A 25,540-nucleotide genomic window follows, 5' to 3' on the forward strand; every position below is an offset into this window, starting at 1 on the left:
AATAAAAATATCCAACAAATATATTATTATTATATATATATACACACTAACAAAATTTTTAAAGAAAAAGGTAGGGAACAGCAAGTCTAAATAAGAGTCTTTCCAGAAACGCTATCTTTAGAAAAATTTTCAGAACTAAAATCCTATTAAAAAGTCTCCAATTTCCACAAATTCTGCCCTTTAAAAAGCTTTTACCGATCAATGCTAAAATGCCATGCAAAAAAAAACAAACTAACGATATTAACTACATAAATAAATATATTATATACGGCACGATAAAAAAAAATATAAATTTACTTTTATTTTGATATCCCAAATTTTTAAAAATATAAATAATGTAAATAAAAAGCATTTGTAAAATCACATCCCATTTGTAAAAAAAAATATATATATAAAGGATTCCATTTAATATTTGGCTAATTAAGAATGTTTTAAAATTGCGACTAAGGTTAGAAAGCACCAAGAAGTGATGATACTGGTATATATATATATGTATGTAAATAATATATATAAAAAATTAATTGATACTTAGAAAATATACATGCAAATCGTCAAACTTATAAGATATCTAATTTTTTTTTTTTTTTACAAATATGACTAATAAATGTACAAATTAAATATTTAAAATTATTTTTTTGGTACAATATAAATACATTAAACGACAACGGAATTAATTTGACAATCGCGAAACATATAAAAGACATTCGACTTTACGAACTTTTACTTCGGGCTCTAAAAAATGTGTGTTTTAAAAAATATAATAATAATTAATTATACTAATAGCTTGCTGATAATGCGTAAATAGCATATCCTAAACCATTCCAACTAGAACGAAAATACAGAATCATATTCAGAATTAAGAACAACTAAGACGCCGTTCAAATACTTATTAAATTCAATTAAGCTTAATTAAAGTTATCACTCAGTCTTAAAAACAAAAAAGATAAATGAATTAGATTAAGAAAAAGCGAATATAAAAATAAAATAAAACCTAGTGATCCGCCTTCCCACCGTGTAAGACGGGGAGCTGGAGGAAGAATAGGAAGATCCGCTGCTATCGCTATAGCTACCACCTCTCCTTCTCCGCTTTTTCTTACCGCTTTTCCTCCTTCTTTTACTCTTTCTACCCCTCGGGCTTACGCTACTTCGGTAGCTACCTTTTCGCTTTCTCCCGCCAGATTTTTTGCTCCCATAATGACGACCACGATCATCTCCGCTGCTACAGGAACCGCTGCAAGAAGAGCCGCAAGAACTTCCGCAGCAAGTGGAACAGGCGTCGCCGTTAACGTGGCGATCAGAGTATTTCGATGATTTGGAGGAACTCCTAGAATAGTAACTCCTGGAATCGCTTCTCGCGGAAGAGGCACTGGGTGAACGAGTTTTGCTGTGGCGCGAACTGCCGGAAGAGCGAGAAACATCGCGGTCCGATTTTTCGCTCGTCGTCCTATTTATTTTTTTTGAGGAAAATATATATCTAAGAGGTTAATTTAAGGTTATCATTTGATACAGAGTCTGGGCTCAACCCTAAGAACAGAAAAAATACCCCTTCCCCCCCTTAAAAGATCTTAAGCAATCAGGTCCAAGGTTTAACAAAAAAACCTACTACTAATTTATATGTAAATATATCGTTGTTATTCTAAAACCGGTTTAAGTGTTCGAATATGGAAAACCGGTAAAACTACGAACCAAAGAACCCCCCCCCCCCCCCCCCTGATAAATAAAATATAACTTTTCCTGCTCGGAGCTAGCTGAAGATTTTGAACTTTTTGTGGATGAGTTAGATAGCGATCTGGACCGGGATGCTGAGACATCTTTCTCGAAATCTTTTTTTTTATAAGTGAATCATAAATTATTCATTCATTCGTGTTTGATTTTGAATGATAACTTTTAAAAATCCTCATATTCCCGTTAGCGCATACTCACTACTAAACTATCAACAATCGACCTTACAAATGGCTAGCGAAATGCTTAAAACGAGAGAGAGAGAGAGAGATTAAGATTGGTTATAATTTACTTTCGTCTTCTTTCTCGACATTTTCCGCCCCCGCGTCGTCATCTATAACGTAACTAGGTGATCTCAAATCTTTTTCTTCGAGAATGGTAGAAGCTTCTTCCTTGGTAATTTCCAAGACACAACAGTCATCAGCCTGATCGTCTAGATTGCTAATAGATTATTTTTATTTTTTTTAAAATAAATCGAAATTGATGGTTATTATATACGATTCGTGTTTTAGATTGAGATATTATACACTTGTCATAACGAGTGTTTTTAAGTCGTAAAATTTTCTACCCAATGTTGGGCTCAGGCCTTCTCTGAGCACAGACCCGGAGTCCTGACCGGTTTACAAAACCAACCCCTTTAACAACACTACTCATCACTTTATGTATCTCGAGTATAGTTTGGTAATGGCTAAATGTCGGCGCGCGTGCCGGAGAAAATTCTGTTAAACCTTAAGGCGTTTTGATCAAAACTAGTTACTTTCAATTTTTGAACCGCTATACTTTTTTTTAAAAAGGCTCCAAAGGCAGAAGTATATAAAAAAGGGTCTTGTTTGTTACAAATAACATGCAAGTTTTTAATTAAAATATTTTAGACTTATAAAAATCATTTTCTATTTTCGATGCACAAATAAAAACTGCAAATTATTCCCATAATAACATTTTTGATTATTTTACTAAATTTCACTTAATCATTTCATATTCGATATCATTGTTAGCTTAACAATAAAAAGATTTTTTTTTAAAATAATAAATACAAACTAAAACAAATTTTCAAATAAGTACCGAACAATTTTAGTTTTACAATTCAAAACTTTATTTACCTCTAACTGTTCAATATTTTATAAAATATTGCCAATAATGCCCATTTTGATAAATTTACCAACCCAAAATAATGAATTTTTTTTTTGATAATAAAAAAATGTTCAACAAAAGAGAAAAAAAAATATTGGTATAAAAAAGGTTTGATTTTTTTAATATATTTTTTTATACCCATTTTCTAAAATATTTTCTTGTTCATTTAAATCCTCTGTAGACAGAGCCTTGGGCTGGCTTTCAGAATCTTCCTCCTCCCGATCCAAAAGCTCCGGCTTGCAAGTTATCTTACTAGACGGAGGCGAACGTGTTTCGTAGGACTCGGATTCGCGTTCACTCATTTTTATATCTGACATGTAAACATTTTTTTTTTAAAAAAAAAATTATTATTGAAAATTTTATCATTTTTTTTCTTTCTTTCTTTCTTTCAGGAATAATTTAAGTGGGAAGAATTGAATTGCAAATATGATCCACACTTTTATTTTAGTAAAAAGTAACGGTATCGTGCCGTCGCTTTCGATACATATTTGGCTTAAGCGGATTTTTAAACCATGTCGGGTGACATAGCTTAAGCGGATTTTGAACCATGTCAGGTGACATAGCTTAAGCGGATTTGTATGAACCATGTGAGGTGACATAGCTTAAGCTGATTTTGAACCATGTGTCAGGTGACGCGGCTTAAAGCGGATTTGGAGACCATGTCAGGTGACATAGGTACTCATGAACTAGGCCACAGACGCTATTCAGAAAACCACAAACTTTTTTTTCGTATTTTATAATAAAAATATGGGATGGCATCGCTTATTCATTAATATTAAATGTCCCAGTCACTACCGTCTTGAAAAAATAGTTAAATAGTATCGGACGATACAGCCTTTGTATCTGGTAAAAAGTAAGGTTGCATCTCGAAAGAGCTCTCGAAAATTTCGGACGTATCAAATAAAAAACAAAATTTGTTAATGTTTTAATTTCTGGATTACCAGCTGAGATGGTCGTTCTTAGCGTAATGAGACGCGCCAACTCGCGTCTCTCGTCTATGTCAAAGTTGGAACCGGTTAGGGTTTCGGATATTTGACCGACTTGTTCGACGGGCGTTTCATCGGCCACCGTTTCCTCATTAACATTTGAACCGGTTATATCGGGCTCAATTTTGTCGGCGGGGCTAGTCCTTCCAACATCGCCGCTATCCTTCGCGGTAGCGTGTTTGAGCGCTTGCTCGAGCAAGGCCTTCTTCAACAAATTCCTTTCTTCCAATTCGGCTTGGGTAAGCACGGGCGGTTTATTTTGACGGCGCGATTTGGGAAGCGATTTGTAACGGTCTTTGGAAAAAGTGATAGGCTTGAAGCGAAAGCTTTTTTGAATTAAGATAAATTGGAGGCAAATTAAAGAAATCATATTTAACTATAAACGTAATGTGAAGGGGGGGGGGAGGCGAGTTTCAAATATTAATTAGCAGGCTTAGTTAAAAAAAAATTGTTTAAAAGTATTTTGACATATCAAATTTACAAGGTTTTTCTAGATGACAGTCAATGAAACTGATCTTGTCACTCAACATGAATTCGACGAAAGATTATCCATAAAAATGACTTTGATTATATTTTTAAAATTTATTATTATATGAAATTTGTTATTTCTTTTATATTTGAATATTCTGATGATTTAAATTTTTTGCAAGGATATTATACATATTTAAAATGCGATACGCGAACTGACTGACTGACCTGTAACATAATATACGTGTTTTGGATATGGTATAGGGTCAAAAAAATCGCTGAGTTCCGCCCCACGGCATAACTGAACAATTGCGACTCTTTAAAAATTAGAACTAAGGTTGTTGGCAAATCTACCGATCCGATATTTACGGATATTATCCGAAATCCGATCTAATAACCGGTCGGTTGTGAAAGAATATCGGAAAATATTGGGTCGAGTATATCGGCACAGCTTTAAAACAGAAGATCGAAATATAAAATAATAAATACGTTAAGGGCAGGGAGGCGTCGTTGTGTTCGGGAGTATCTTCGTAATCTTCCAAATTTTCCTCCGGGGCTATTCCATTTTTAACATCTGGTTTTTCATTTTCCTTTCTGCTCGATTTACGCTTATCTTTACGATTTCTCGCGGATTTAAGGTACTTGGCAGGACTTACAATCACCTTCTCAGATAATCCATTTGCCTTGGACACCTCCTCTTCCAGTAATACGTCACCGGTGGCGGGCACTTTCCCGTTTCGCGAAGGTGACTTTTTCCGCGAGCGTTTGGGAGTCTTGCCCCCGATATCGTTCACGTCGTTTACCGGATTGAGGGATTCGCGATTATCATTCAGAGCAACATTATTAGATAACGCCGCGCCGTTAAAATTCCACGCGTCGATAGATAGCGATCGATTCCTAAGTTTACCGTCCTCTTCCGTGTCTGGTTCCTTGTCGTCGTTCCGGTGTTGACTTTCGTCCTGATCGATGTAATAGCTCTCATCTATGGTTGTAGAACGTTTTTGGGGTTTTTTAGCTATAAGAAACAGTAGCAACGATATGTATGTATGTATATATACATATATATAAGATTTTAGCTATTTGTCCCAGAGTTTAAATAATTATCAATAAATCCTAAGTGTTGTTAAACCCCTCTCAAGCAAGCCTCGAAATTTCGTTAATAGATATCCAAACCTCTCTACCATCTATGAGGCAAATCTCCAAGCTTGCCTAATATTTTTGGGCTAAAATATCAGGTTAGCGGTTTATCAAAAAATCGAGCGGAGATTTACGAAAAATATGAATATGTCGAAATTGTGACTAAATCAACAACATAAAAAAGACGGTTTTTAAACCGAACCACTTCATCAAATAATTAAGAATGAAGAAAAAAAATACAGATTTTAGACTCCAACCCCAAACATCGGAATGAGTGTTTATGGGGCCTCTGAATGCAGAAAAACATGGGGCATTTTGGGCGAAAATGCATTCCTTTTATTTTTTTTAGATACCTCGTGATATAACTGAGCTAGGAAGCGCCATTTTATTTGCTTTATATTAGCCTAAATGGTAGGCCTTTAAAGTTATACGCGATTATAAAAATCTAATCGGCATTCATTTTTCTCTCAAATTTTTGTTTAACGAGGAGCCCTGAAGCCTATGCGAGAAGCAAGGTTAATAGTTTAGAAGTGATCGGAAAAGCTACGGTAGGGTAAGGATCTGCAGGATCCAATCCGATCCCCCGGACACCCATCCGTCCGGGGTCGGAATTACTTTTGTGAGTCTAATTTTCGGGTGGGCTGTTACTGGCCGGGCCTAAACAGCTCAATCTATGGCAGAGAGGGAGACAGACCAATGGCATAAACCAGCATTCGCCAGAATAATATGAAATAAGATGGAATGCACGAATAACGCTAAAATGGAAAACAGATTACTGAAGGAAGAAGGAGCTTAAAAAATAAATAACTTTATGGATAGTTAGAAATGGGTAACTAAATTCTTTTTGAGGCTATGACCAAAACCATTTTTAAAAAAATTATAAAAGTTCAAAAACTTTCACAAATTTTAATGAAATTTTAAATTTATAAAATTTTTTTTTTAGAAACCTTTATTACCAAGCTTCGAAACTTGACGGATAACCCGGATTTCGGACCCGTCTTTAATCGAACCGGTTTTATGAGTATCTATAGAATTATCCGTCCCCTCGCGCTTCTTTCCGGGCCTCTTATAATTGGAAGAAGCCCTGTGGGGACTACCCCGCCGGCGATGCCGAAAATCCTGGTGCGCGTTCAATTTGTTGTTAACAATGACAGGAGAATCCCCTCCGCTGCCATTGGTGACGGATTTTTTGGGGGAGCCGCTACCTTTGGCACTACTTTCCCCGGTAGAACTTTTGGATGCTCGCCCGTTCCCCGAATTTTTGGAACTCTCGCTGGAACTGCCGCTGCTGCCGGAATCCTTATCGGGGCTCTTTCTCGATCTTCCCTTGAATTTCCTATTGGAACTGCGGCGACTCCTCGACCTCTCGACGTATCTCTCCCTTTTGCGCCTATCCGCGTGGGGACTTCTTCGGCCAGACGCGCCACCGTGCCCTCTACTTCTACTTCCCCTATGCACTCTATCATCGGATCTTTTCTTTTCGTTGGCCCTCCTCTTTTCTCTTTGTTTTATTGCGATCTCCTTGTCGATCGCTATGCGCCTCTCTAATATTCTTTCCCGCCTGGCGGCCCTGTCTTTGGCCACCTTCAGTTCTTCCCGCTCCTCGTGCAGCTCTAGCAGCCGACGCTTAATGTAATCATCGTGCCGTTTCTTAGGGACCACGAGTTTTTCGGGCGAAGGGAAGACGCGGTCGTTATATGTCGAGAGCGTTTCGGTGTTATGGCCGGGTTCTGGTTCGCTATCAAACCCATTTTCGTGATTCGTCGCATCATTATCGTCACCATTTTTGTAATTTTCGCGATCCGAGGGGTCACCGCCGGATGGCGAAGACTGTTCGTCATGGCTAGCCATTTTATCGTAGGTACCTTCTTTGATACTTTGATAAGCAATCTTATCGCTATCCTGAATTTTCGTCCAACTACCGCGGGTATCTTCATCTTTGGGGGCTTCGTCCTCGTCTTCTTCGCTTTCCTCCGTGCCGCGTTTCACGCTTTTTAAGTCGCGTTCCGAACTTTGCTCATTCGCTCGCTTCGAGCTAAGTGGAGAGTCATCTTGGCTCAAATCATTTTCCTCTTTTTCTTCATCTTGATCATAGTTGTTTTCTTCCATATCCCAGCTTACCGGGACGTCGTTTTCCGTAACGTCTCGAAGTCGATTTTTTTTAACGTAACCGAGTTTTTTCAAATCCGCTTTATCGGATTTTGAATATTTTTCGGGTTTTGAAGAACGAGTCGGAGCTTTTCCCTCGAGCTGTTCCAATACCATCGTTTGGTCGTGGTCGATAGCGTCCTTGACAATTTTCTTACCTTTAAATTTATATAAATGATTGGTTGAAAATTTAATATATTCTTATTAACTCCTACCCTCGTCCCAACGGCTTCGCTAGCTTTTCAACGAAAAGGAGAGATCATAAAGAAAATTCTATATAGGAATTTGCAACCATATCCAAATAAAAAAAATCTTTATTAAATATGACTCTCCAAAGTTTTGAGGGCTTACTGTAGTTTTTTTTCGTTTATAGATTAAGGTTAACAAGATAAGAACCTGCCTCCCCCCTCCCCTACCCATAAAAACCAAAAAAAATAAATATTAGAAAACCTTTTTTTCCGCGTCTAGTTTTATGGTCGCGATCATCCCTTTTAGGCTTTCCGTCCTTCGTTTCGGCCGCCTTTTGGATATCGTTTAAATAAGCCTTCAAGACCGTTTCTATGTCTGAAGGTCGTTCTTGTCTTTTCCTGGAATGTTTGGATCGCCTAAGAATTTTTTTTTTATTATTTACGAGTTTTAAAATGGAAATATTTTTTAATGTTTTTCGCCAAAATCGATTTATAATATTTTACATTTTTGTGAGTTTAGTTTTGTTTTGGGTAATTTACCTTGAATTCGTAGTAATTAATATTAATAAATAAAAATTGATCCCCATAAACAGATTTTAAAAATTGATCAGCTATTAAATCGCGATCGCAATCGCGCCGCTACGAATACAGGGTTACTATATTTTTGTTTTAGCCGTTTAAGCCAATTTTCAGCCGGCTAAAAGAAATATGCTAAATCAAGAGTTTTTATCCCAAAACTCTTATTTTGGCTTTGGAGAGGGGGGGGGGTATAACGGATTCACTCCAGCAGGTGTCCGAAGATTGAGTTAGCCGACATTTTGCCGTCATCCAACTATATTTGTAAGGGACCATTTGGGTAGGGTGTTTTTCCTAAAAAGTCTGGAAGAAATATAATTTTGCGATCGTTATTTCAAAAGTATTTGCAACGGCTTATTTAGAAAAGACCCAAAGGGGCCGTGCCCATAAAAAGTGCACAAAATAAGTTACAGTACTATTAATTTTTTGTTTAAAACCTTTCGGGCAGAGAGGACGTTATCGCCGAGGTTGTCCCTTTAGATTTCTTACCGCTTTCTTTATCGCGTTTCTTAGTTTTTTTGGAGGAGGATTGGGCGAAGGAGAGCATCAGTTGTTTGAGTAAAGAAACTTTCGCCGAATCATCTTCGTCCGCCTCGTCGCTGGAAGATTTTTCTTCCGACTCGGATTCGGTGGAAGCATCGTCGCTGTTTTCACTGGGACTATATATATATGTATAACGTTTTTATCTGCGATTCGCGAAGATATCAGCGGTCCCGGGTTTAAACCGCTCTAGGAAAAAATTTTAAGAAGAGTAGACGGGTTGCATTGTCGGTCCAAACCCGGATGAGTTTTAAACCGAATTTAAATGGCGGCGGTTTTAAATATTATTTTTATTTAAAAAAAAATGTAGCTCTATTTTTGGCCCCTTAAAATTATTTTTAAAAGGTTATAGTTATGGTTCTTCAGTTCTTAGATTCCGAGAATTTCCGGTTCTAATTACATGTATGAATGGGTTTTTTGGTAGAACCATTTCCGGTTTATAAATTTGAAAAGAAAGGGCTTTGATAAATTTTTTTCTCGGTTTCGAGGGTTCTTATTCTAGCTTTATGAAAATCACACAATCGCGAAATCCTATAAGAATCCGTCCCCAGAAAACCTCAAAATATATTTTGCCATTTTTATCATTTATTATTATAGGGTTCTAACTCCACTTTTATTTAAATTAATTTTTAAGATAAAAATGCCATCAGGGGTATATTTGTAGAATTTTTATTTAAAAAAAAAGACCTAAAAGGTGGATAGAACCATCAAGGGCAAGATAAGTGGCCATTTAATGATTCCTTCATTAAAATACATTTAGAAGCCAGCTGGGTGAGACGCCATTTTTGTTTTTCATATTTTTGTGTAAATTGTTTATACGGGAAAACAAAAATGGCATGCCACCCAACTGATTGTCAATCATCAGCCTAAAATCTTATTACCTATCTATAATATATTCGGAGAGTTGGCATCTTCAAAACCTGCCAAAAATAAAGGGCTTTACCCTGCCATTGAAAGTTGGCGCGAATTTTTGATAAAAATATTTTACATTAATTTTTTAGCAAACTTTACCGCGATATCGCACCAACTGTGAATGCGTGGTGAATGAGATCCGACTTTGATTCGAAAAAAAATATATAAAAATGTTTTCGGTAGAGATCGGACTATTTTTCAAATTACGATTGTGCGCACTCCAAGTATAAATAGTGTACTCTATCATAAAATTACCTTAAGCGCGTGGGCGAGGCTTGCCCTTCCATCAACAGATCTACGAATAAATTTCGGAGAGCCTCCCTATCATCCGGATAAACAGATTTGATTGGCTTCCGCATATTCTTGCCTTCGGAGAGTTGACTACCACCATTTTTTGAAGAGGAGTGAATCTTAGAGGACGAAGATTTACGGGCTTGGGGTGCGGGTTGCTCTGTCAGAACTTTTACTACTTTATCCTTAGCGGGTTTTATTATCTCCGAGGTACGCGAGACGCTCTTAGAGGCCTCTTTGTTCTTCGCGGAATTTTTTCTGTAAACAAATTTAAAATAAGAAGATTTGAAAAATTAAGTCAGCAAAAAATAATACGAAAATTGAATTTATTTATTTTTTTTGTTACTTGGAACAAGATAATTTTCTGTATATAAAAAAAATTTTAAAATATTTCGTCAAAAATAAGATTTTATCAAGATCATATTATTATGAATAATATCACTTGATATTAATACTAACCTAGACCGAGAATAAAAAAAAGCGTAAATACTTAAGTTCGCCATCGAAATTTATTTAGAAGAAATGTGATTGGCATTTCGATGAAATTCTACTTTCCGTCTATTAGAGCGACATTTGACCGCGACTGTCCATGTATAACAAGACTTTGTTACATTATTATCTTAAAATTAATTTTGCTTACTCGTCGTAAAATATATAGAAATTATTTTTTTTAATATTTATCGTATTTACAAATAATCGCCTGATTTTATATATCACGTGATTTACTTGTCCCAAAAAACGATAAAAGGAACGAGATTTTATAATTATAACAAGTGTTAGTTTTTTATGTTATTTATTGTAGATATATACGTTTTGTGGGTCAATAAAATTAGCAGTGTATATCACGTGATTTATGTCCAAAAAAAACTATACATAGGGACGAGATTTTATAATTATAACAACTGTTTGTTTTTTATGTTTTTTTTAAAAATGTAGATATACATTTTGTTAGCCAATAAAATTAGCAGTGTATATCACGTGATTACTTTGTTCCAAAAAAAACTATAAAAGGGACGATATTTTATAATTATAACAACATTTTGTTTTGTTGACCAATAAAATTAGCAGTGAATATCACGTGATTACTTTGTTCCAAAAAAAAACTATAAAAAGAACCGAAATTTTATAATTATAACGACTGTTGTTTTTTATGTTTTTTTATTTGTAGATATTGTGCGAGGTCTTAAAAATGGCGTTGTCACCTGGTAGATTCATTTTTTATCAAATTTTCACAGAACTTTTAAATAAAATTAATGGTCAGTCTAAGTTTAGTATAAATATCGTTAGAATTTAAAGTCAAAAAAAAGAAAAAAATATTCAACCTTTTATGGGCGTGTTTTTCGTAGATCCTATCTCTGTTTGATGATACCTTATCACTGAATATTTTATTTTGAATATAAACAAAAAAAAAGGGAAAATTATATCTTTGGAAATCGGAATATATTTGATTAAAAAAAAATGCTATTTCAAAATTTGTTACGAAATATTTTTGGAAAGAAAAGAGAAAGAAAAGGATAGATGTATTTCCGGGATATTATGGGGGGGGGGGGGGGTTAGGGTTAAACTTACGACTAGATATCAGGCAGTAAATTTATAAATCCTAGGTAATATACAATGTATAAGTTAAGATGGAAGTAAGAATATATGACAAAATATTTTAAGAATATTTTGGAAAGAAATGGATAGATGTTGTATTTCCGGGATATCTTGTGGGAAATGGGGGTGATGGGATGGGATTTTCACTTACGACTAGATAATCTTAGATATATATAATTATTTATAAAATTCCGGGAATATACAATGTATAGCTAAGAATTATTTATTGATAAACTTTCATGTAGTTATTAAATATTTTTTCACCAATTCTCGATTAATTATTACAATAATAATAATAATATTAATATTACTTTACTTTTTATAATTCAAGACGCTAAATTTTTTTAATATTTAGTAAATTCGTAAAAAAAAACAAATTTATTCTATATTATATAAATATAAAACATAAAAAACATATTTGTGTTTTTTTTACCCATGATTACAAAACTCTTACCCTGTTCAAAGCCGCTTTGATAAATCAGAATATATATTTTTATAAATTTTTCGTTTGTGATTTTTAAAAAAAAAACATAAAAAAACAAGAATATATTTATATAAAAAATGTTTCCTTGTTTTTTTTGAATCTGCAAAATAAACGAGCGAAATATAAACGACAAAAAAATTATGGAAGATTTTAATTTCTCATTCAACCATTCGTAATGTATGCTTATATGAAATGGAATAATTTCATTATCTATAAGCCTTGAGAAATAACCTTTTCATTTAAGTCGGTTCAGTTTTGAACCGTCTCAAAACCCGGCTAAGCAATCATCAGCAGAATTACCTCCCGGTTTTAGCCTAGCCCGATTTTAAACCGAAATCGTAACACTAATTATAATAATTACCATCGCATAAAAAAATAAAATGACAACGCTTAACAACTTATAATATTGTGTAATAAAGTCGTGAGTTTATTATCTTACATTAAAATAATAGGAATTATTATTACACATTATTATACCAATAAATATTATATATGTAAAAGAAATAAACTTGAGCAATGTCTGGGTGTCAATGTCAATGTCAACATCGTCGACACCGGCACCTTCACTCATCTCGGTCGAAGAGGCGCGCTTGCGCGTTTTCTTCTCGCGTTTGATTACTACCTTCTGATCTAACGCGGTGGTAGTACTGATCTCTCGTGACCCTTTCTTGGTCCCGTTTCTAGACCTGGGGTCAACTAGCCCCAAATCTTCCGTAGAAATTGAAAGGCCATTTTGAAGGGCCGTAGAATGTAAGATTTTTTTTGATGCTTTGCTAATATTTTTAACGACGTGGAAAAGGAGTAAGAAAGAAAGAAAGAAATTTTTTTTTTGTTTAAATTTATAGATAATTAATATGTTTTTTTTGTTGACTCTCTCCATAGGTCAGAAATTATATACATATATATATTGGATATACATTAATAATATTTTATAACGTACCTTTTAAAAAAATGTAATATCTTATCTTATAATAATTAATATTCCCTCTATAGATCACAAGAAAGAAAAATATAAGTATATTTAAAATGACATTTGATAAATTTGAAATCGTCAAAAAGCCAATAAGGTCTGTTATATTTTAAAATATTTATTTTATTTTAATATAAAAAAAAATATAAAATTTAGCAACTTTTCAATAGCAGTGTTCTTTGTGAGTTGATTTGGTGGAAGAATGGCATCCATCTTACACCTATTTATTTATTTTATTATTATTATTTTTGATTTCGTAAATAAATAATGTTGTTTATTATTATTTATTGTTTGTAAATAAAAGAGTATTATTTATTTGTTTGTTCTTGTGAATATATATAAACTTTTGAAGTCTTGTTTTTTTTTATATAAAGATATACGAAAGAATATTTATAAAAAAAATATCTATAATCAAAAATGGGTCACCAAAATACCTGATTTTTTTTTATAATATCCTGGAATTTCTGGCGAATATTTTTTTTGGTTAAATAAAATGTCGATAATAATTAATAAAATAACCTTTACAAAAAAATTTAATAATTTCAAAAAAAAATATAATTAATAAAATATATAATTTACTGGGTAAGGGGGATTTCTTTGAATTTCTTGACGGCTTTGCCGTCATTTTTGATGACTTCTAGCGCGTTATCAAAATGGTTAGATATTTCGAGCGTGGGCGTAGTGGAATGATTGACAGGTTTGTTTTCGCGGAGCTTTTTGGAATGTTTTTTCCTATTTTTATTTTTTGTAAACAATTCAAAATAAAATCTAGGTTTTTTTTTCTTTGTTGTTGTCCTAAATATCGAAAACTAAATTTCGCGAATTTTTTGAAACTTTAAACTATAAGCCTATTTTTAAATATAACAAATTAAAAACGTGTCCTAAAAAGATACTTCTAATTTCTAAAAAATAAATAAATATTTTTAAATATTTTTACGAATTTTTTAAAACCAAGATTTGGGACATAGCCTAAAGAATAAAATATTGGGCCTTCGAAACGGGACTAAATATTATTTATTTTTGTTAAACTTTGGTTCTAACCACGTAGTGTTGTTAAACGGCTAATTTTGAGTCGACTTTTAAAAACAGCTGACTCAATGTTTTAGCCTAAAGAAATGTTGTCCAAGGCTCCAGATTTTGCTAATAGATATCTAGACCTTTGAGCCATCTATGAGCAAAATCTTCAGGCTTGACTCATATTTTTCTAGATAAAATGTCGAGTTAGCCGTTTTTAAAAATCGGCTCAAATCGAGCCGTTTAAACAACACTCTAACCAGTGCGGTTAAATACTCCCCCCCAAAAAAGGTAAAAACAATCGTTATTTTAGCGTTACTTTTCGGATAGAATGAAAACTTTTACCCATTACTTTCCAAGCTCCTTCCCCCCCCCCCCCCCCCAAAAAAAGATTAGAAATGAGGTTACTTTTTTAGTGCACCGTTTTTAAGCGTAATAGAAGGTATAACACGAATATCACTTTAAATACTCCTGGAACTTTTATTTTTAAAACCCTTAGAAGTCTCGAGATCTAATTTAACGTCACCGACTTGTACGTTAAATTTTTAGCGATTACAACAACGCCTATAGAAGATTTTATTTGAACACCATAATATAATTATGAGAAACCTGCAGGCCCAGCCCTAAGCTCGGCCAGGGTACATGGGCCGGACCGAGCCGTGAAAATGGTAACTCTGCAGATCTCCGATAATTATTATATATTAAAAAAACAGATGGCAATAATATTTTACACGAATAACCTTTTATCACTCCATTTTTTTGGGCGAGAGATTTTAACTTTTCATTCCGGATTTCAGCCAAATTCTTATATCATTTCGAAAAATCATCTTAAGTTTTTGATTGGATATCCTTTCTTTACAAATGGATTTGGCGGGATAGAATTGGGAACAATAATTTAGTAATTTTCAAGCCTTTTTTTAAAAAAAATTTACCAGCCCGGCCCGAATTTATTTAAATATAGAAATTAATTTTTTTATAACTACTCAAAATAAAAGATATATCTTATATGGCGTCTCAATATTTTTATTTTACATAAGTAATTCAACATAAAATTGATAAAATTTAGAGATATTTTAAAAAAAAATTTCTGAGGCCCGACACGACCGAACCCGAATTTTTTAGAAAAAAATATTAGGCCCGGCCCGAACGGGCTTCATGCCGGGCCGGGTCGACTTTTGCGAATCTCTACAATAATTATTATTAAACGTTAATATTTTTTAAACTCTACTACTAATATTATATATTCGTATTTTTTTTTTGCGCCTCTTCCAGTGCCAATTGGAATCATTATCTCTTATAATAAAAAAAATTTTTACATCTCTACCTGTAGACTAAATAAATAAATAATTTTATATATGTATATATATTTTTTAAAAAAAAATAATTATTTTATTGATTTAGAAAAAGTTGAGAATTTCAAAGTGTTAAAATATGAATAAAAACCCAACATGTTTGCCAAGTAAATATTAAATTACTTTGGTTTTTGTTTGGATTCGACGCGTTCCTCCCGCCCACTCTCCAAATAAGTCCCGTCTTTTTGAGCAACTTCTTTCTCACTTCCGGTCGCGTTTCCGAAAGAGTTCATGAGCATTTCCCTAAACATTTTGACCTTCTGGTCAATTTCCGTTTCACTTATCCTATTTTTTTTATTTATTTTTTTTTAGAAAAATAATATTTATTTATTTCTTTCACTATTTTCTATTTTAGGAAACGACATTACTGCTTACATATACCAAATTCAACAAAAAATTATATTAGTTATGATATAAGCCGTAGTTCCCATTTTCTATTATATCTATTAACTATACAAGACGCCATCATGTAATGTAACATCTGATTTTGGAAGCATCAAATATCACATATCGTTTACCAATTAGTATCATAATATATAAATGTAATGTTACTATACATATCTGGGTTAATTATATATTATTAGGTGTGTATGTAATCACGTGATACAACATTTTTTTTTGAAAATTAATAACCGCGTAAAAAAATGGCGAAAAACATCGAATGCGTTTCGATATTCGTTCCACTAGGAAAGTTGGAAAAATTAAGGACTTATTTTTATAACGTATCGGTATCTGATTGGATAAAATTAAAATCACAAATAATTTATTATTCATTTTCATTTTTTAAAAAAAAAAAATAATAATCAGAATTGAACATAATGACGATTTTTGCGATATTATTTTCTAAGTTAATTTATCGAAATTCTTACGGCGCTTCAATGAGTAAAACGCGGCGGAAAAAAAAGTTCATGAAAATGGAATATCATCCTTAGTAAAAAGCGTGGAGCGTATCATCCGTGAATTCGGAATGAAAAAAAAAGAATAATATTATTTAATATAAAAAACAAAACATTTTTATTCGAAGAAAAAACGCGTTCTTTGCGATTTTACGATTCGCGTTTGTTTTTATTACATATAGGAAAGGAAAGAACAGCTCAGATAAATATTTTTCTACGTTCTCACTTTGGCTGGAAAAAAAAAATAATGGCTTAAAATAGCAATAAAAAGTAAAATCATAAAATAAATATGTTTCTCACTTTTTTTTGATCTAATTCGAAATAAATGGAAACCTAAAAAATTATATACCTTCGTTTGTGTTCATTAAACACATTACACGTTTAGACTGTATAAGAGGGATGCGTAGGCCCCGAAGGTGAATATGTCGTGAATATAAATTAATAGGTGCGCCTGGCCTCATAAAAATCGATCTAGTAACCGATACCGATTATCGGATCGGTTCGGGTGAATATCGAATCGGCGAAAACTTCAACGATAATAGGGGGACAAGGCAGAGCCTCAATTATAAATGATTAAACTCTCAGTAAGATTACGCATATCATTCAGAGGTCGGAGCCAGAAGCGGTTCAAGTCTAATATCCGGCGGCTTTCGAGTCGTATTCGGAATCGGTTATCCGGGTTCGAAAACTCTGTTCTATAATACTAAAGGTAGAATGTAATGATCTTAATAAAATATGTTGGTTAGTTGATCGAAAAAAATAATAAAAAAAAACAGATATAAAATGGAATATATATATATATTTTTTTTCAACACTTTTCAAACCCGTTTGATTTATTCAAGAACCTAAATATACAAGAAGACAAATAAAAAAATGTATATCATCAGCTGAGAGGTTAAAAAAATTGGCCAATCGTAATTGGGTTATAAAATATACCGGAAACCGGAAAAAATAATCTCCATTTTCCGACCTTCGCACCGGAATTTCCAACCAGGTCTGGGTTTTAAAAATTTTAGCATCTCTATATCGCGAAACTTCTAATGTTTAAAATGATCCATCCATTATATTAAGGATCATAACGATGTTTGAAATAAGCGGTTCGGCCAAGCCCGGGTAACCGGCCGAATCGAAGGGTATCCGAAATATATTATTGTTAATTATAATAATTATTATCCCCAATTTTTGCAATCAGAAAAAAAATAAATAAACACTTAGGTGGTTTGTTTGTTTATAAAAATTTTTTTTGCAGAATACTCTGAACCTTATTTATTTATTTCTGTAAAAGTTTTTTTTAATAAAAAAAATAAATAAATAAAATTAAATAGAAAAGAAAGAAATGAAAAAGAAAACAACAAAAATTTTGCTGACGCTAAAAGTAAATTTTAGGGAAAATGGATGAACGCTCCATTATTGGCAGTTTTATATGAAAATATATAAGAATAAAAACCGGTTCTTCCGGCAAGCCCAACCCGGATATTAATCTTAAAAACCCGGCCGGGTTTCAAAATATATAAAAACCGGGTTGGGTTAGATAAGTCGCTACAAACAATTTTATTTAAAAACTTTCTCATAGTATGTAAGAAGAAAGAAAAAAATATGCTTTATTTTTTGTATCATTTATAATAGTTTATAAAATATATACCTTTTGGGCATAAATGACAAATTTTAAAAAAATTAATATTTAATTTTTCATTTATTATTTAATAAAATTCTTGGAAAATTCATTAGGGGCTATCTTATAAAAGGCTTTTCAGGCTAATTCTAACGGAATTTGACAATCCGAATTCCGAAAAAACTTCAGAAAATATTTCGAAATATTAGAAAATATATATAATATAATATATAAATTTAGATGTGTTATTGGCCAAGATTTACAAAAAAAAAATATTTTCAATTTTATAAATATCTTATACATTTTTTAAAAAAAATATTACTCAAAATTATGAAATTTTTAATAAAATGAAAAATGAAATTTACCTGTGCATCATAAGATTTTGGTGCTCGCCAAACTACAAGAAAATGTGTTTTTTTTTATATAAAAAAATAGGAATTGTAATTTTTAGATGGAATTATTTAAAAATAGGTTAAATAAAGAATCTCTCTGATTATTGAACAATATTATCCTCTAGGAATCGTGAACAAATTGCTAGACGACTTTTAGTTTTTTAAATCGTAAATATTAAATTAAGTCATAAAAAAAAGTAATTTTTTTGATTTTACCTTGTTGTAATAAAGTTTCGTCACAAAAAATATTTTTTCGAAATAATTTAAAAATAAATATTATCTTTTTTTTTAAAAAAAAATAGGGAACAAAATGAAGGAAAAAGGTAGGTAGGTAGGGGGGGGGGGAGGGCTAACAAATATTTTATTTAGATACAAAAAATAAATAAAAAATAAAAAAAAAGGAGTTAAAAATTAAAAAAAAAAAAGTAAAAATAATAAAATAAAAATAAGGGATTAAATAAATATTTATCTTCTTATTTTATTTAATATCTTCTTTTTTTTTGTGTATGTGTGTAATTTTTTTTTTTTCGAAGAAATCGTATATTTTTTAATTTTCGAGAAATATGTAAATCGTCCATTGGTTGATATATATCAGAGAACCTGCGAGTCCAAGTCCGGAGCGGATTTTTATTTTATCAAATATAACCGGGCCGGGTCGGTCCCGAATATATAAATCCCACGCAAATGGTACCTATATATATAATATAAATCTTTAGTAATTAATCTCCGATAGAGAGAAAATCAAATTTCTTTACCCCAGAACCTTTTTATTATCATATTATTACAAATTTTTGGGGAAAGAAATGTAAAAATCTCGATAACGAATCACCTTTTCTTCTAATTTTAATTTAATTTTTTTTTTTTAGGGAATATAGAGAGTTGCCATTTTAGCTATTATTTTTACAATTTTTTTTAAAAAATGGCTGCTTAAATTCGAAGTAGTAAACAGTTGAAGTTCCGCAAATTGAATGCGTTTAGGCCCGAGCTCGGATCGATTCGAATTTATTAAGAAGCTCACGCCCGCTCGACGCAAAGTTTCGAGTAGGAGCCCGGAGTTTAACCGATTTTAGAAGTGTCACACCTTTAAAAAAGGGGTTAATCTATAGCCATAATTATCAGTGTCGGTAAAAATTACTATTGAAAAAGTAGCTTGCTACTCTTTAACACCGAATTTCTACCGGCCTTAGCAGGTTTCCATGGGATGATTCCGCCATAAAATCGCACGCTTCTCGACCACCTTCCCCTATTTTTAGGTGATAGGACTTTAAGCCAAAAGTCCAGATCGGAAAACGAAAATTTGAAAACTAGCTTAACTTTTAAATAATTACCCGTGATGGGTTAAAAGGTGGAAAGAAAAACGTCAATCATACCCTTTTTTCGGGGTTTCGAATTATCGATCAATCAATTAAAAATTAAATCGATTCGAATATTTATTTTTGGTATAGGTGGGAAACAAACCAAAAAAATGGAGGTCATCATTTTTCACTTGTTTTGTATAACCCATTATAATGACTATTGTTTAATTTAAATGTTTTTAAAACATTGTTTTTTATTATTCGCGTTGATTCTTCGAAATTATTGAAGAAAATAAACGATTAGAAGAGGGGATAAAAAAATCTAACAAGTTTTAAAACTTTAAACTGGACATTAATTTCAATTTTGTTTATCCACCCCCAACCCCCACCTCTTTAAATATGGATCAGCTGTTATCTCGGTCATATATTCCGAATTCAATATTTAAATTACTTTAGTTTTTTTTTAATTAATAACTAATTATATAAAATTCGAAAGAAAGAAAAAAAAAAGAGAGATTAAAAATGTTTTTTTGGGGCACGTTTAACCCCCCTTAAATATCTCGGGTAATATAAAAAGCTAGCGATTAATCAATCTTCATACAAATTTTTAGCGGAATCGAAATGGGTGGTGGGGCTAAATGTGCCCCTGCCTCCTTTTTTTTTTCTTTAGGGTTTGAAATGCTACCAGTCAAGTAAGTAAATATCTAATGCACGATTTAAAATTTTTTTTTTATAAATATTTGTTTCGTGCGAGTATAAAGGAAAGTTTGGAAAACGGAACCATCTGAGCCGGGACAAATCCAGGAAGGGAAACCATTCCTTTAAAATGTCCAGTTACCGGAAATCATGTCAAAATTTTCGAGGAACTGGCTCCGGAAGCAATTTTAGCACAAAAAAGAGCTGGGGAATTTGATTTATTTATTTTAAGAATTTTTTTTAAATAAAAAAAAAATCTGAAACTCCTCAAGTCAGATTCAACTCTAAGAACAGGAATCAAAAAGAAGCAGAACCCCTCGTTTCCCATTTTCTTCCTAAAATTTTGGAAACCATCAGAGTCATAAAATCTGTGCGGTACGGACTGAATCTTCAGCCGATGAAAGATCGAAAATCTTCTCCAAAGCCGCCTCCAAAGTCTCTGTCTAAACGTGGGTGAACTTCCACTACTAGTAAACAAAGAAGGAGTATTACCTAGAATATTTCTGAGTGAGGGTGTCAATGGGCCTTTAAAAAAACAAACTTATTGGTTGAATTTTTTGAATCGTATAATCAGTTAGGCTGTGTCTTAGGTTGGCTTAATTTGGAATACTAAATTGTTATTTTTAGTATAGGTTATAAAGTGTTAGATCTAGTACACCCTATGGTGGCATTGCCATTTTTTCGTATTTTATTCTCGTATTTTTGGTTGTTTTTTTCGATTGTTTTTTGTTTTTTTTTGCTTTTTTTGAATATTTAGCTGATACTTTAAAGACGGCTATAAGTATTAAGCCGCCCTAGGACACAGCTTTAATATTAGATCCGCGGGTGATTGATTATCCATCCTCGGACCACTAGATTTGGACCCTTACTAAAATTTTCCATTTCCGGTCATGACAGGATTCGGTAAAAAAATTTTTTTTTTCCTAATCCATTTTTCTTAAAAAAAAGACATAACCAAGAATTTTCACTTGGAAAACTAACTACAAGTATTTTCTTCCTAAACAGAGTTCGTAGTATCAGAATCTTCGAAACTGGAACAAATCTAGCAAGGGATCCAAGAACTCAAACCTTTAAGCCGGTATCAGTTATCGAACCTAATTCCTTCAAATTTTTGTTCCCCTGACTCCAATTTTTAAAATGGTCCATGAACAGGTGTTAACCCTTTCGATATTCTAACTGTTTTTTAAAGATTATTATCGATCCCTTTTTTGATTGACAGACATCAGTCTTCATTTTTTTTTAAAAATACTTTTGTAATATCGTACGATTACGCCGGCTACCCAAAGCATATGTTTTTCTCGAGTATAAAAATTTATTCGTCATCCCTTTTATATATTTATTATAATTCGAAGGAGAATCTTGATAGCCAAAATAGTATATAGTATTTGTTGGGAAATGATTACATTAGAGATCTGCAAAATTAGACCAGGCCCGTATCCGGCCCGAACCCGGTAATATTTTTTTAATTAAATTCGGGCCGGGTCGGGTCTGGCCTTATAAATTTTTTAAAATATGTCTAAATTTATCAATTTTAATGTTGAACTTTTTTATGTAAAATAAAAATAGGCGATTTTATTATAGAGAAAGTAGACGCCAAATAACACATATCGTTCATTTTGATTAATTATAAAAATTAATTTCTATATTTAAATAATTCGGGCCGGACCGGACCTGACCGGGCAAAACTTTATAAAAAAAAATTTCGGGCCGGGCTGGACTTGAAAAATTAGGCCCGATGCAGATCACTAAATTATATATATATATATATTAATAGTTAATGAAATATTATATAATGATAGGTAAAATTTATATCAGTTTATATATTGCGTGAACAAAAAGTTCGAAGACCATGTGGTGATGTTAAGTCACCTGACATCGACAAATTCCAATAATAAGGAGTGGTCAAGATTATCCCCTAAAAAAATTGACTTAAACGTCTAAGTTTAGCCTCATCTTATTGATTGACACTTATTTTTTTTTTTATTAGAATAAAAATTTGGCTAAGCCGTTTAAGAGCTGGCCAAGGTTAGAGGGTTTAACAAACACTATATGACCAGTTTCGTATGATTCTTTACCGGAAATGAATTATAAAGCATGTTTGGAAATACTTATTCTACGATTATCAATTTCCGGTTATAATTTGTATATTTCAAAAAATAATAAATTTATGGAAAAAAACGGTTACAAATCGCTATCGAGTCCAAAAGTTCGCGACAAAATAAATTGCTGTCAAAAAAAAAAATGTTTGTACGATTTATTTTTGAAAAGATTTGAAGTTTATTCTTTATTGCTGTAACAATTTTTGAAACTATAACTTTTTAAAACTCCTCTCGGAAAATAAAACTAAAATCTGTGAACTAGAACCCCCTTTACCAAAATTTTTAGAACCAAGTTCCAAGACTTTCTAAAGCGGGCGCTTAGCCAGCTGCCACTGTAGCAAAAATAATTCTGAAAAATTATAAGAGGTCTCATGAATCGCTAAATACAAGTTATATTCTATTCTATTTTAATTCTATTTTATATTTTAAATTTCTTCTTAGTAATTTTTATTTTATCCATACAAATATTTGAAGCATGTTTTCTATACGTTTTTTTATTTTTTTTTTCAATCTTAAACATTGATGGATATAAAAAAAGTAATATAATTTAATATAAACCCAAAAAATAGTACCAGAAAATTATGATAACTAATTATTCATCTTCATTATCCGATGGGCAATGATTGCGAATAAAACTATCGAACAAAATTGAAGAATCTAATTTATCATTAGATATATGCTGAATTGAACTCTTTTCAAGACTTCTTGTGCTGCAACAACAAAAAAAACTACAAAAAGCATGCCCAACACGATGGAACCTTCAAAGCTGTTAGGGTGTTTTTGGAATTCCAGAAAAGCCTATCTCCTTGGCTATGTGCCTGCTTTAAGGTAAAATTTTAGTAATAAATGGATTCTAAAGTTCAAATTTGGTCATTGTTAGCATGTACTGAAATATAAAATATTTACAATTGCAATATAAAGTTTTAGGAGCCAATGCAAAATTGAAGCTTGAAAATAACTTGACATAAACAAAAACATGTGAGCTAAAATAATTAATAGTTGGTCAACTGTCCACTCAAATATGGTCAAATAGCCAAAGATATATTAGACCAGTTATATATGGTCAAATGATCTAAAATATTAATTTTATGATGACATATATCACATAATTATCATCAAGCTCTGATAGAATGAAATAACTAAATTAACAAATTGTACTATTGGTGATCAATCTGACCCCTAATCCTAAAAAAAATGTCATCAAAAAAAATGGAATATTTATAGTAAGTGCAAATATGAATAACTTAATCAAAATGGCAAAAGTAATTACCTTAGAAGACAAAATTCTCAAATACCTACATGGGTATTACCCACATTTCAATTCAATACAAAACAATGTTTTGTAAATTAGATTATCAACCAGAAATTAAAATACGATTGATTGAAGATTTGCAAATGCTGCCTTTACAAGTAATTCATTTGACTTCCATAAAATCCGTTTGTTAATAAAGAATTTTTTAAAAAAATATGCCCTATTAATAACTTACCCTTAGAAGACAATGAACAAGACCTCTCTTAGAAAAAGTTTTTGAATATATTTAGGAAATTTTGAATGAGTTGTTCTATTTATTTCATCATATATCAAATTTATTTTTAAAATGTACACATGCCAAGTGCAACACTATCTCATTATAGAAATCAACACACTATCTCATTTATATTTATTACTATCAGTGCAAGGTGAGGTTCCTCAAAAAGTTGGAACAACTACAAATTTAAAAAGGTGCCCATTGACAACAAACAATTTTGGATACAAAATTTAAAGTTTATATACTTTACATAGGCCATGTCATTGTTAGGACAGGATATATTTAATTTTTTTTCTAAAAAAAAGGTTGAATTTTTTGTTATCAAATCTTTAAAATTTAGAATTTATGAATAAAGTTTTTGTACCATTTTATTTATGTGATATCTAAAATGATAACTAAAAATTTAAAAAAATTAGATATAAATACCTAGTAAACTTTAAAAATAAAAACATTTATTGCCAATATATCATTGTACTACATATTACAAAAAATAGAACAGATATTTTAAAAAAAATATAATAAACAGTCAAATATAATCAAAAACATAAATATATGGTTATATTTTTTATAACACCTATTTCCATTTAATTCACCCAAATTTTAGTTATAAATAATAAATATATACCCTTTATCTATTAATATATTGGTAACATGACTGCATTCATTTAAAATCACTAAATCGAAATCTTCGTGAATAACACTTTGATCCATTTTGAGCACTAAATTTAAATTAACTATTTAAATGTTTAAATATTCCAAACTTGTTGTTGGTTGCACTAGTAATTAGATGAAATTGATAACAGTTTAAAAACTGTATATCGATTTAAATTTCACATTAAAGGGATAGTTGATAAACCTAACATATGATAAAAATATTAATTACCCTATTATTCATAAAAATAAAAGAAATACTTCTCTAAAATATATTGATAGATTTTTAGTTTATTCATGATTAACTTTTTTTAAAGTTTTAATATATATATATAGTATTCATACATAACTTTTATTTTTGTGAAAACCCTTTTAACTTAAAGTCCTTACTTTCTATTTTTTTTAATTTTAAAATAATGGGGCCTTTTTTTAATTCATTTAATAGGTTTCTCCGCTGTTAAACATTAGGAATATAAAAGATTCATAAAATTATTTTCACATCTATTTAGTATTCTTTATTAATTATATTACTGCCATCCAAACCTCGATAGGCTTATTTAAAATGACCTAAAAATCTCCTCTTTAATTGATAATGATTTTCATATAATGATTGCCTTCTAAAAAAAGTATTTTATTTTTCTATTTTATTTCTACCAAATAAGATTTTAATGTATACACTAGAAATTGATTATTTTTGTTTTTCCATAACAATACATTGCTTAATGATAGATAATCTTTAACGAATCACAATTTTAATTAGGAAGTTATTAAATAAATATTAGATTCGCTTTTATAAGATATTATTTAATATTATAGAGACCTTAAAACCATCACATTAATCAGAATTCTCAAACA

At 31.6% G+C, this 25,540-nt stretch overlaps 1 protein-coding gene across 1 annotated transcript; it reads right to left on the reverse strand.

The window, feature by feature from the left end:
* Positions 1-444: 444 nt before the first annotated feature.
* On the reverse strand, positions 445-24,885 carry LOC135927094 (zinc finger CCCH domain-containing protein 13-like). Its single transcript, XM_065463031.1, has 18 exons — positions 24,796-24,885; positions 24,660-24,753; positions 15,639-15,800; positions 13,729-13,881; positions 13,310-13,369; positions 12,689-12,952; positions 11,422-11,475; positions 10,064-10,357; positions 8,794-9,015; positions 8,043-8,197; positions 6,392-7,750; positions 4,797-5,322; positions 3,795-4,165; positions 2,992-3,163; positions 2,015-2,163; positions 1,730-1,823; positions 992-1,444; positions 445-732 (listed from the first exon to the last, which is right to left on the reverse strand). Coding segments are annotated over exons 1-18 (4,605 nt in total). The 5' UTR covers positions 24,797-24,885; the 3' UTR covers positions 445-710.
* Between the last annotated feature and the right edge of the window lie 655 nt (positions 24,886-25,540).

The sequence above is a fragment of the Gordionus sp. m RMFG-2023 genome, chromosome 3, assembly GCF_954871325.1.
Source record: "Gordionus sp. m RMFG-2023 chromosome 3, tfGorSpeb1-WG-v2, whole genome shotgun sequence".
In the NCBI taxonomy this organism is placed as follows: Eukaryota; Metazoa; Nematomorpha; class Gordioida; order Chordodea; family Parachordodidae; genus Gordionus; species Gordionus sp. m RMFG-2023.

Coding starts and splice junctions, on each gene's coding strand:
- LOC135927094 (XM_065463031.1), bottom strand. Junction 8,198..8,793: donor ACGTCCTCTCTGCCCGAAAG/GTTTTAAACAAA, acceptor AAAAATTCTTAG/GCGATCCAAACATTCCAGGA. Junction 5,323..6,391: donor TTCGAAGCTTGGTAATAAAG/GTTTCTAAAAAA, acceptor TGTTTCTTATAG/CTAAAAAACCCCAAAAACGT.